Source organism: Megalobrama amblycephala, linkage group LG10 (assembly GCF_018812025.1).
Source record: "Megalobrama amblycephala isolate DHTTF-2021 linkage group LG10, ASM1881202v1, whole genome shotgun sequence".
Lineage (NCBI taxonomy): Eukaryota > Metazoa > Chordata > Actinopteri > Cypriniformes > Xenocyprididae > Megalobrama > Megalobrama amblycephala.
Window position 1 is genome coordinate 31,807,109 of NC_063053.1, and position 14,408 is coordinate 31,821,516.

The window sequence follows — 14,408 nt, forward strand, 5'->3', positions numbered from 1 at the left end:
GACGTTTTAGTATTTTTGACAGTATGAGTGAGTTTAATTTGTTGATCGATCGTTAATCTAGTTAATGCTTTAATGCACTTAGTTCTGCAGTCACAACACTCTACAACAGCAGATTGTTACTTTTAATTATTTTAAACCTAATTCCTTGTCAAATTAGAATGATTTCTTAGTTTTATCTATCATTTGTGATTGCATTTTCTATAGATATGATCAGACGTGCAGTCTACCAATGACATTAGAGCAACAGCACTAGGAATGCCCACAAGCGACTTCACAGTAGAAGACTAGTGACATGCAGCGAAAAAGTCGCAGGCGGTGTGAACAGGGCTTTAGGCTGAGCTGCCGACACTATGTGTGTCTTTGATGGGTCTGGATGACTGGATGAGGCAGATATTTCTCTTTAACTTCCTCAACTTCAAAATTAGAACCGTTTAAATAAGATTATAATAAGAATAAGATTAATAGATTCGACTAGGGAGAAATAACAAGCAGGTTCGCTATATCGAATGGTATCCCTATCCAGTCCCATACGAAAACACACTATGAGAGAAGCGTCAGGCCAGCTCACCCAATGGGAGAGCTCGAGAAACTCCTCCACATACCTCTCCAAAGGATGACCACTCAGTCATCACAGTCAGTCCTCAGCCAGGCTCATCTTTTTCTGTTTGTGGTCCTATATTCTGTCACATGTCGGTGTTGTAGTATTTAAATGCACGACGAAGGAGATATCTTCAAGAAAGTTTAATGGAGAAATCTGAACAGGGAAAATCACCAGGAACTTAAACTACAAACACCATGTATCATAATCAATACAGGACAAAACTGAACTGAAACTGAGGGCTTATATACAAAGGAAACAGGAGCAAACAAGACTAATTAACAAGACACAGCTGGTACAAATGAACCAATGATGAAGGTAACCATGGAAACAAACAAGTGGCGGGAAACTGAACAAAGGGAGACATGTGACAAATGAATAGGTGTGTTCGAGCTTATGCGGCGCTGCGCAGACCGATCGGCGGCTGACTTGAAGCAGTGCATTCCGGTTAGTACTTTTGTCTGACTTGAGCTGGCACTGAAGGCATGTGACTGTGACGTATGATTTTAAAGTACCGCGAGAGCGATTCGAGTGCAGCCATCTGAGTCAGCCAGCGCAGCATCTCAAGAGGAGCTGCACGAGTTCTGATGACGACACAGCTGTTTCATGATTGGCCGGTTTCACCGCATTGTGTCGTGTTTATCAAAATAAAACTGATAAAAAGCGTAGACCCCACTACATTGGTATTTAAATAATATATGCTTATGTTGAACTTTATTCTTGTAAAAATACGCTGTAAGCAGTACATAAAGTATTGAAAGAAAATGTATTTTTGAAAGATCGGTGTGTTAGTCAAATATTGCATTTATTTCACTTCAGCTGTGATAAAGTATGCAAGCGCAGCGCGAGCGTCACTACGGGAAGCAGAAAGTGTCCGACTTCACGTCTCCATTTTCAGCTCCTCCCCGCCTGCACACGGCTACTCTCGCCGATCGGTTGCATCCGGCCGCAGCCAATGTCGAACACACCTAATGAATGCAAGCAGAAAGTCCAAACACGTGACATATATATATGTACATTTCTGAAATTACATAATTTGGACAACAGTCAACTCTGATCACAGATTACCATAAATTGTAAAGTTGGCATGCACTCCCTGTAAAGCTGCTTTGAAACGATATGTATTGTGAAAAGCGCTATACAAATAAATGTGAATTGAATTGTTTTGAATATACAGTATTAAATGTACTTTAAATAGAATGTATTTGTCTTTTTTCACGAGGAAAACAAAAATCAACCTTCCATAAACATACAGCACTAAATAATCTAATATGCAGCAAGATACCTCCCATTGACAAACCTGAATATAATTAGATTAAAGCATGTCCTTCCTTCAAAACAAGTTTTTTCTTTCTCATTTTATCAGCTCTAAAGCAGCATCTCAAGCTTCTGCTAGGAAAAAAGATCTGGAACAGGTGGTGCTAAATGTGTCCTTCACAGAAGGCACAGGGGAGGGAACATTATTATTTCCTTTGCTAGAGTCAAGGACAGCTCGGTTTCAGCACCACATCATGGACAGCACCACTGATCTCAATGTCAACATATAGACGACATTAAAGCACTCAAGCACAACAAATACATTTATTTACTATTGCAACGATCAAGCGACTAATAAAAACAACAGGGTTCTTGAGTACATTTCTGAAATTTAAACTATACCACTCAGACTAGTCAATATAGATCAACATTTGTAAATGCAATAGTATTTGCATAGCTATATGTGATAATCTTAAAAAAAAAATAAAAAAAAAGATTATAGAAACCCTCTAACCAAGAAGGGTTCCTAAAATGCATTTATTCAATTTAATTAGTTTATAACCATTTACCTAAAAATTCTTTTATTCTAAAATGGGTCTTTGTGTTTGGATATAAAGGTTCTCTACGCTTTTTTCTTCTTTCTGTTAAAGCTACAAAAGACAAAAATATTAAAATTATTATTAGTATTAAATAATAATAATAAATGCAAGAAATATTCAGAAGCATTTACTAGTCGCGCACTTGCGGATCCCTCTATGCAAATCCACAGACATTTTCAATGTATTAATCTGAGTGTCCAGGCTCAATAGATGGCAGCATAGCCTCATTTTAAATCGTATCGAGAATGAACTTCTCTCTTAAAGTCGATAGAAATACCATCGGACCAACGCATTTTGCTACCAATGTTTCCACATTAATAGTCTTAACTGTGAGACATGTTCTGTCTGTTGATGAAGTGTGCTACACTCTTTTCCAGAGAGTGTGAGTTTGAGCATTATGGTGGCTATGGTATGGGGATGCAATAAGAATGATGAGCTGCGTTTTATATTAAGCTAAATATTCCTGTCACGAAGTTGCCTAAACACAGTTGTCATCAAAACACATCCACATACGCCCAGACATAAATGTCGTGCTCATCCTAACATTAAGATTTCTGAGAACTGCTTCTTATTAACTATGATCTTAACTATTAACAATGATATTTCAGCTTGCAAGTCAGTGATGTTGCCTTAAACATGTCACCCAAAAGATCCAAAAGGAAATGCATGATTTTTTATTAGAATTTGTCGTAATTTGGAACCAATGCTAATCGAACACTCCTAAAAAAATCCACATAGAATCTTACTGGATTAATTGGAAATTCGAACTGGGTGCTCATTTGATACTTGAGTTATATTGGATATTGTGGAATAACTCTTGTCAAGCTTTTTGTATTGGATTTATTTGTATTGCTACTGGGCAAATGAAATCGCGGAGCTACAGGAGTTTTTAAATATTGAAAGATTTTCTTTTAATACCTTTGGATATCCAGTACTAGTCTCATGAACCCATTTAGATTAATAATAGTCGTGTTTACTAAATATCTACATTTTGATGGAGCCAGTGTAAAATTCCTTTAGGAATCATGTACACGTTCATTCATTAGGAATTTTAAAATTCTAATAGATTTATTTATATACATTTAGATTGGATAAACGTGCACACGGAAACGGTTTTGTTATATTAGAAATAATATGTTAAATAGCAAAATTAACATTCCGTTAGGACCAGACCCAATTTATGAGCGAAATTCCATTAGGAATCCCATAAGCATTTTTTGGACTTTTCTAGGCGTTTCTTCAGATCGTTTCTATTAAATCACATGGCTCACTTAAAAGCGACTTTATGATGTGATGTTTTTACGTTGACCCATAAGAGTCTGTGGACTGCCGCACCAGACTGTAGATCTCCATCCATATTCCCCTGTATCACACATGATGGTTGAGTCCAGCGCCTTCCTCTAGATGCGGACTGCCTCATCGCTCCATTCTGTCTCAACGGTTTGGAGCGAGGGAATCACTTTTGGTACCAACACCACCGTGTCTCGTCTCTGCAGTGGCTATTCTCGGTGATATGAGAGCTAATATAGACGAATCCGTGTGCCATAGGCGTCAAATGTTCTTGCCAAAGCTGGATCTCTATGCATTACTGTGATCGGTGAAAATAAAACGCAAGACACCGTGGCGCTGCTTGGAATTACAGCGGACACCATGGGCACATTGAAGCACATCATGCTGCTTTTCGCAGGTTTTGTTGCCGCGGCTCACGGTAAGTTGAAAGTCTGTTTTATAAGCTGGGTGTTTTTGTCATTATTTATTTTGTGGAATAGGACTTCTCTTGGGTATTTCAGCAAAAGTCCTTTCAGACCTTGAATATACGTGGACGTTGATTTTGCATTTGACGAAGCCACATCAAAACTTGCATATGGCACACAAAAAGTGTTTGAATAAGTTATGGCTACAATATAGGCCTATATATATTACAAAATACACGGGGAGGTGACGCTTAAATGTTGTCAGCATAGACACCTTCGTAACTTCAATCTGAATGTCTTTTTTTGAGAGAGGCAAATGAAAGTGAGACAAGATTGCTACGGAGAAATCCCGAGGATATTGCATTTTGATTGATTATAAAATCGATTTTATTTTATTATTTGTCACAATGCCTGTTAGACTTTAAGGTTGGGGGGGGGGGGGGGGGGGGGGGGGGAACATGCGCCTCATTATTTTTCTGAGAATTACATCATGTGATATGTTACAAGCAAAAAATAATAAACACAATGGCTATTTTACATCACACAGATGTGTTGGTATAAACTTTTTTGGATCACAGACAGCTGTGTTGTGTAAAGAAAGGCCTTATAGCCGTCTAGGGTCTTCCAACGGTTTCCACTGAGGTTCTACGCATTATTTTATTATATGTCAGTGGATTGACTTTGCAAGCTTTCAAAATCTAATCTATTACATATGTACAACGTATTGTCTGTGAAGGAGCCACGATTTGATATTCAGAAGGAAGAATTTGCACATAAAACATCCGACAATGAAATTGATTGGAGTCTGATATTTTTGATATGAGGTTAGACATATGGAGATTTATACATTTAGATCGTTGAATGTATTGCGTCTTTTATTTGATCTTTTTCATTTTTTTTTAATTACAGACAGATTGCACATTTCATAGGATATACGTCTTGATGTTGTAGCTACAATTATTGTAGGTTCTAAAGTGTTGTTAATGCTGCTGATGTGTGTTTGCAAAGAATCTTTTAGCTCAACGAATCGTTCCTCTTGTTAGCTTTACTGATTCATGCATTTCATTTGTTGCGGCCCCCTTCACTGAACGAGTGTTTTGAATCCAAACGATATTCGGAGTGGCACTGAATAAGATATATCGTCTTGAACGAGGACTAATAGACTGTTTAAATTTTTTAATGTGAAATTACAGTAGCTATATTTAAGGTTAATTACTGAATTAATTTCACAGTAATTTCACAGTAGGACTTGTAGGCTATCAATTGCACACATTTCTTGTAAAATCTACAATACTTTAAAATTTTAGTTACGTTTTTAAATTGTACTTTAACAATACTTATACAGTATTGGAAAACACAAAAACAACAACAAACAAACAAACAAACAAACAAACAAACAAACAAACAAATAAACAACATTATACTGTATTTCTACAGTGCATATACTATGAAGGCACCCAGCATGTAATGCAGCATGAATAGATTGCTATGTTTTTTGATAGCCTACGTGTTGGTTTTATCTGTGCTGCTGAACTTACTTTTTGGTAACTTTTAGCAGCTTGTGTTGTTGCTTTATTTTGTAATATAAATGAGACAGATGACTTGTTTTTTCATAGGCATGCTACGAATGAAAATATTTATTTTATTCCTATTTTTCCTATTTACACATACTGTTCCATGTGTCTGAATTATTAGGTTTATTCTGAGCAACAAATAAGGGCAAAACTATATTATATTTTTTCTAATAGTATGACCTGCATGTCTTCTTCTTCTTCTTCTTCTTCTTCTTCTTCTTCTCTCTCTGTCTCTCTCTCTTGGTCTTGCCCAAACTCCCCTAGGGGCTTAGCCTCCTATCTATCATTCTCTAATGACTTCCCTGTTTGTAAGACTTAATGTAATTGTTTCAGTCTTTTTTCTGTAAAAGTATTCATAACACAAGACATTCACTTGTCGCCACCTACTGGCGTAACAATATAATCTACAGAAAAAGTCACTGAACAGTGAACAAATGTAAACAAATCTTTTAGTCAGCAGCTTCAAAAGAATCACTGAGATGAATCAAAACTGATTTTGATTAATTATTTTCTTCTTCTTCCTCCTCCTTATTTTTCTGCCCTAAAAGTGTATGGGCGTTAGCGACCATAAATTGTAGAGACCCCTAAAATGGCTGGATAGTCCCAATCATATACACAAGCACACAGACACACACACACGTCTGACACTAGGTGGCTCTATAATGAGGCAATTTGCATTTTGGATCATAATGTTGGAACCCTAAGGGCTAGAAACAAAATTTCATTTCTGCCTATACAGTGTTTTCATTTTTTCCGCCATTTTGAATTTTTCAAAAAAACTACTTTTTCAGATTCCTCCTAGGCTGTTTGTCCAATCTTCACCAAAATAGGCACACAGCAGCTAGGGATGGTACTAGCAAAAAAAATGTCAAAAGAATTTTGAACCATCAAAGCATTGTAAAGTTTTAAGTTTTAAACTTAATGACTATTACTGTATATTATTGTTACGCCCATATCTTTGTATGCACAAAGTTCAAACTTCTGAAAACTTTGTACGTATGGAGAACAAGTTGTTCTGAGCAAACATGCTTAGTTTCATGAATTTTGATGCTCAGAAGGCTAACAGCAAATTAATCAATTTTAACTGAAAGATAAAGGCTGTGATTGCAGGATAAGGAATCTTTTAAGCCTAACCCCCCCCCCCCCCCCCCCCATCCCATCAGTTTCCATCCCTTTAAATGGAAATAAATGCATTTATATTTCATTTGTATAACTATTGCATACTGACAGTATAGTTTTACTTAATTAGTGTAGAAACATGTGAAATGATTTTATAACAAAGTCTTTTTCACACTAATATATTATAAAGTTTCTATAAAGACATTTATTGTTGTGGTATGAATAATAAAATACACTCCCCCCGTTTCACAGACAAGGCTAGTCCTAGACTAAAATGCATGTTTGAGCTGTTTTAACTGAAAGCAGCTCACACTGACATAAAAAAAAAAAAACATGATTGCCACTTGCTGCTATATATATATATATATATATACATACATACATACATACATACATATATATATATATATATATATATATATATATATATATATATATATATATATATATAAAGCTGCTGTCACTTTAAGACCTGCTGCACATGACTCGGGTCTGACACACACATCCTATTTTTTCACAACTCTTTATGTTCATTTAACTCTTTTAAACTAATTTAAGACTGTATACTTGACAAAACAGGAATTTTTGTGTATTTTTGTCCGTTCAAGTGCGAAATGTGCTAGCCAACAGATGACAGAAAAAAATGGATGCTGCGTTAATTGTGTTAAATATTTTTTGAGCATTAAACTGAAAAAAAATTTGTATGCCTTAACGTGTTAATTTTCACACACACACACACACACACACACACACATATATATATATATATATACCCTATATTGCCAAAAGTTTTGGGACGCCTGCCTTTACGTGCACATGAACTTTAATGACATCCCATTCTTAATCCATAGGGTTTAATATGGAGTTAGCCCACCCTTTGCAGCTATAACAGCTTTTCTGGGAAGGCTTTCCACAAGGTTTAGGAGTGTGTTTATGGGAATTTTTGACCATTCTTCTAGAAGAGCATTTGTGAGGTCAGGCACTGATTTGAACGAGAAGGCCTGGCTCGTAGTCTCTGCTCTAATTCATCCCTAATCGGGTTGAGGTCAGGACTCTGTGCAGGCCAGTCAAGTTCCTCCTCACCAAACTCGCTCATCCATGTCTTTATGGACCTTGCTTTGTGCAATGGTGCGCAGACATGTTGGAACAGGAAGGGGCCATCCCCAAACTGTTCCCACAAAGTTGGGAGCATGAAATTGTCCAAAATGTCTTGGTATGCTGAAGCATTAAGAGTTCCTTTCACTGGAACTAAGGGGCCAAGCCCAACCCCTGAAAAACAACCCCACACCATAATCCCCCCTCCACCAAACTTTAAACTTTGCAAAATGCAATCAGGCAAGTATCGGTCTCCTGGCAACCGCCAAACCAAGACTCGTCCATTGGCTTGCCAGACAGAGAAGCGTGATTCCTCACTCCAGAGAACACGTCTCCCACTCGGCCATGGAATCCCATTCCATGAAGCTCTCTACGCACTGTTCTTGAGTTAATCTGAAGGCCACACAAAGTTTGGAGAATTTTCTGTAGCTATTGACTTTGCAGAAAGTTGCCGACTTCTGCGCACTGTGTGCCTCAGCATGCACTGACCCCGCTCTGTGATTTTACGTGGCCTACTACTTTATGGCTGAGTTGCTGTTGTTCCCAATTGCTTCCACTTTGTTATAATACCACTAACAGTTGACAGTGGAATATTTAGTAGTGAGGAAATTTCTCGAATGGACTTATTGAGCAGGTGGCAACCTATCATGGTACCACGCTTTAATTCACTGAGCTCCTGAGAGCGACCCATTCTTTCACAAATGTTTATAGAATCAGTCTGCATGCCTAGGTGCTTGATTTTATACACCTGTGGCCATGGAATTGATTGGAACACCTGAATTCAATGATTTGGAGGGGTGTCCCAATACTTTTGGCAATATAGTGTATATATGTATTACAGATTACAAATCAACATATTATATTATATCCTTGCACAAAGCATGTTAATAAATATTACAGGAAATGCAGTCTGCTTAGCTCCATTACCTCACTGCTTAATGTACTTGTGTGAATGAACATCTTTGCTCCGAATGTCTCCTCTCTCTGTCTGTGAACTACAATTCAAAGGCTACTTTCTGTATTCCCATTATTTTCAACGTTTTAGAGGACATGCTTTTTCAAAAGAATTAGTGATGCTGCAGGCACTTCCACTGCTTCTCAAGCCTGTGAAAGAATCATTAGTTTTGTCACAGCTGTGCCATCAAAGTTAATGACAATGACTGCTGCTATTCCTTGTTCAAAGGCATCTGGGGAGTTTTCAGGGACAGACATTAATTAATCTAGTTTTATCAGCCATGATGTGCAAAATAGCAGAAAGCAAGAAAGTTTATTTGTTGCTCAAAAATACAGTTTTTGGAGTAGCATATTTGATTTTTTTGAATATTTTTTTTAACAGAATGCCAAGCCTGATCATTGCTTGGCAGTTTTGGAGTCAAATTCAAACAATGCCAAGCACTGAACAATGATCTTTATTGTTGGTTATGATCCTTGCAAAAAACGATAATACTCTTAAACTGGAAATCTTCACACTTCCTTTGCTTTAAAACTTGGATGAATAAAATGCTTCATTTTATATAAATGGAGAGTAGGCTGCAAGTTCTTTTGAGCCCAACTTACATCATTATTTATTTATTTTATTTTTTTTTTAAATAAGGTGACCACTCAGTTATTGCTCTGTTGCAGGTCAGCAGACATGATTTTTGGGGACACGCAGTAGAACTATAACTCATTATTATTAAACAGTGTATAAATATCATAATATTGATTTATGTTAGATGGAAAGCCTATTTGGAGTGATGTTAGATGATATTAAATTTTAAATTGCCAATAAGCTTTATAAAATGTTAATTGTGACTGGTCTGTGTGACTAGCACTCAACTTGCCCAGGTTTGAGTGATATAATATGGGACATATTCAGTCTCCTAAATATAATGAACTATATAATTTCCTTAAGCATTGACTAGGTTATGCAACTTTATTATACTATACAAAGATTACATGTGTTTTTAATGGATTCAGTTTGTGTTGTTGGTTAATTTTGTAATGTTCAGTTTATCTTTTTTATTATTTGTTGATTGCCACCATTGTTGTGTTTTGTATGTCGAGTACTGATGTGTGTGCGTCATTAGGTGATACTTATAAGAAAAAATCTTGTGTTGCAAGATGATGTCACATCTTTAAAAGATTGTATCTCACCAGTTGCCAGTGTTCAAAACTACCTCCTTTCCTTAGCCTGATTCATGGTAAGCTTGTAATAATATTTTATAATTTGGGTGGTACTGGTGGGTTTTTGCAGGAAACTCGAGCATGTCGCCGTTTGTCTTTGCGTCACTGCATCACGTCTGTATACATAAAGGACAGCCAGTAGGCTATATCGCATGTGAGGCTGATCATTTATAGCCTTTTCTTACAGCAGCTGCAATAATTAAAAGTGGCAGACATGTTACTTACTTGTTCAGATGACATTCTCCGGTGAAAATTCTTATTTTGGTCATACTTCCAAGACTACAGTCTGTGATTCCGAAGTACAGTATCCACACCGATGTGGTGATTGACAGCAAATATTAGATTCATCCACACTGAGGAGCTGTGCCAAGGCACAACGCACGTAAAGATAATAATTCCGCAAATAACTGCAATTGCAGGTTTCAAACAGAGATGGCGACAAAGAGGAAAAATTACGCACTGCAGCTTTAAAGATCCATCTACAAACAGTTATACACTTTAAATAAGTTATTGGTAAATTTTAAAATGCTTAAATTATGCTAAAATCTTTGTATTCATGCTAAGAATAGTCTGACTAACTTATAACATGAAATAGGCTAATTGGCAGATTTTATCTTGTCGTCGTTTTAACAAATGTTTTCATTTGTCATATCTGACTTGGCTAGATAAGAATTTTGAATATAAATATACAAGGTCCAAGATCCCAATCAAATGGAGCAATAATTACCATTATGGCCACTTTAAAACAATTACAGTGGTAAACAATTACATTTCTTACAGTGCCATGGTTAAAGACAACTTTATAATGTGAAATCAAAGTAAAACAAGATCAGTAAATTACTGTGATGCCAGCATCATTCTGCTGTTGATTCACAGTTGATTCTATGGGTCACATAGAAAATGACCTAGCATACATTGATTGCACAGTAAATTTCTGGATACAGCAATTTATTGTAAAATAATACACTTTAATCCTGTAAATGTCTGTAAATTTCACAGTCACAAAAAATAGCAGGCTAAATTTTAAGGGTCAGGTCATTTAGAATTAGCTTCATAAGTTAAGAGCGGCACGTTTTCACATCTTACAATGTGAGAAAACAAAGGCCAGTCTTCATGTAAGAGTTTGGTTTTATATGGTCGGGGAAAAAAAAATCACAGACCTATCAATTATTTACAGGGGACATCAAAACAGACTAAATGAATAATCAATTGCTATAATAATTATGAGAAATAAACAAATGATATATAATTATACAATATAATAATATTATAAATTATATTATATTATATATTATATATTTAAAAGAATATACTTAAGTGTGATATGAGTGTAATATAATTAAATGAAAATGTATTATAGTTTAAATTTATTTTAAATACATTTACTTTATAATGAACTTTATAGTGCTTTTTTTTTGACCCACTTAAGTACATCTTCATTTACAATTTCATAATTCTATTGTCTTTGAAATATGATTAAAGTGTACTGCTGAATGCACTGACAAACATTTATGGTAAACTAAAATATACTTTAATGTCATTTCTATAGAAACTTTTATGTCATATATTTGGAATTACACATTTGTGATAATGAAGTTGCAATTTAGTAAATTTAAAATATGTTAACTTTAAATGCAATATCAAAAAAAAAAGTGTGTTAAGAAATAGAGCCATGAAAGTGTACTCTCTTTGTCTCTTTTATTTCATTAACATTATATTATCTGCAAGTGCAATTAGAAAAAAAAAAAAAAAAAAATATATATATATATATATATATATATATATATATATATACATATATATATATATATATATATATATATATATATATATATATATATATATATATATATACTTTTAACATTTGAAGTGCATATTCAATACAATTAAGTGTATTTGTTTTTCACAAGGGAATAACTTGCTCTGCCTATATAAAATGACTTTCCTTTTTAGCTGACATCAGATTTCGTGTTGATATTTTAGTAATATAAGTTGGCATTGAATGTTATTGGACAGAAGGACTGTATCTGATGTCATCTGAAGAGGCGCACATGTCCTCAAATATCAGTGAAATTCACTTAATTTGCTTAAAAATGCCTGTTTGATCATCCAAGACAGGTATAGTGACAACCAAATGAGTTGTCAAACTACAAGAAGTGATGAAACTGTCTAGCCTCAGGCCTCACAGGCAAATGTGACATTCGAAGTTTTAAGAGAACAGTGATTGAGCAGGGGCTGATGAGAGCTTTGTTTTTAAAACAGGCTCTTTTTGACTCAGATGCCCTAATTGAACTGAAATATCACTCAGGTGATTCATATGTATTTGCATTGGCTATTACATGCAATTTTCTTGTTTATTTGATTTTTGTTAATGATTTGCTTTTCTGTGTTTGTTTTTCTTTTTGCCATAAAATCTTCCTGGAAGTTTCTATGCCACTAAGTATTACCATTTGCAACTTACTTTACTCCAATAATATGTGTTTCTGAGTGAAACAGGATAGTAAATAAAAAGTAGAGTGGGACTTTATTTTATCCACAGGAATATGATTGGATTTTGAAAAAGTAGGCATTGCATACTAGAATGGAGGCAGGCGGTTTGAGCTGAAGGGGAGACCAGAAATTAGAGTCAGTTTTGATTTTTATGTTGACTTTAATTCATAGCTTTGGTAAAGATACAGTAACAACATGTGGATCCATCGCTGATGAATAAAGCACTTCTATAAATAAATGCTGTCTTGAGGAACACTTGGCGAGGTAAAAAGGGATATGTCAAATAATTAAAATGCAACAAATGTCTACACACACCACATCTTTAAATGGTGTTGATTAGGCAGGCGGATACAAAGTCTGGAGCCAAGAAACATCCATAATTCAGTGGACAGCTGGCTCAATGTGACAGCGCAACCTTTTATTTTTAACTTTTTGACAGCTCTTCCTCAACTTCCCAATTCTTGTTTGCACACATTCTTTCAGTCCCAAATGCTGTATGGCAACCAGTTAAGGATGTTTTGGTTTATAGATGTGATGACCCATTTAGGTTATGCAAGTGCACATCTTTCTCATGCTAAACAGAAGAATTTATCTTCCAAAATCTGGCAGTAAGTTGTGAGAGTCTCTGAGATCCTGACACCATGCAGTTCTGGAGACTCTAGGTAGGTTGCAGTTCTGGAAAATGGTGGCACTGGAGACTAAAGGGTTCCTGATGGTTTCACACTTAATTCTTCACTCTAATCCTTAATTCCTTTACAGTTAACAGGTGTCTTTTCTTCTCCACCTGTTTTTGTCTAACCCTGCTGACCCAATGAGCATTTTTTCTGTCCAATGGCCATGCTTTAACTTTGTAATTTCTAGTATTGCATTAGTATTGAATCCTTTTCATGTGAATTTAATAATTTTTGACTTTTCAGTTAAATCTCATTTTGCCTGTAAAAGAAAACCTGCCTAATAATTATGCACACCTGAATATAAGGCGTTTTTCATTTCCAGCCTTCATGAACAATTATATATAACTTATAGATGATTAAATACAAAATTAATAGTAGTTAAGATTGATGTGGTTTGGAATTGGTAAAATGTGCTTGGAAAAAAAAAAAATAACCGAGAAGATCGACTAAACGGCATGAGATTCAGAATTTTGCATTTTAATTAGATTGCAGGTTGGCAGCATTGTACGATTGAAAATGGCATAAGTGGTAGCATTTATCTGATATTATTTGGAGACTGAATGTAACTTAGAGATCCACTGAAGGCGTGGCTTGGCTACATGACAACATGGAACTCACCAACAGTGGTACATGGATAAAACTTGACAAAGACACATGGCAAACATGAGGGCTTAGATTCACAGAGACTAATGACTAACAAGACCCACCTGAAAGCAATGATTAAATCAATAGGTGTGTTCGACATCGGCTGCGGCTGGATGCAACCAATTGGTGAGAGTAGCTGTGTACAGGTGGGGAGGAGCTGAAAACTGAGACGTGAAGTCGTACACTTTCTGCTTCCCATAGGGACGCTCGCGCTGCATTTGCATGCTTTATCACAGCTGAAATTAAATGCATGCAATATTTGACTAATACACCAATGTTTCAAAGACATTTTCATTCAGTACTTTATGTACTGCTTAGAGCATCAGTTTGCACAAGCATAAAGTTCAACATAAGCATATACCATTTAAATACCAATGAAGTGGGGTCTATATTTATCAGTTTTATTGTGATAACATGACAATACAACATCACAACTACATGATAAGAGCTTTAACTGTTATAAAAATGCAGATTTAAGCATTAATGGAACTGAAGGT

The 14,408-nt window shown here is 35.6% G+C and overlaps 1 protein-coding gene across 2 annotated transcripts in view; it reads left to right on the forward strand.

The window, feature by feature from the left end:
• The first annotated feature begins 3,874 nt into the window (after nt 1-3,874).
• LOC125277427 (CUB and sushi domain-containing protein 1-like) overlaps nt 3,875-14,408 on the forward strand; it is a 750,178-nt gene continuing 739,644 nt past the window's right edge. For both annotated transcript variants that reach the window (XM_048205771.1, XM_048205772.1), the window contains exon 1: nt 3,875-4,162. In XM_048205771.1, coding sequence (XP_048061728.1) covers nt 4,105-4,162 — 58 coding nt within the window. In that variant the 5' untranslated portion in view covers nt 3,875-4,104. The remainder of the gene's footprint in view (nt 4,163-14,408) is intronic.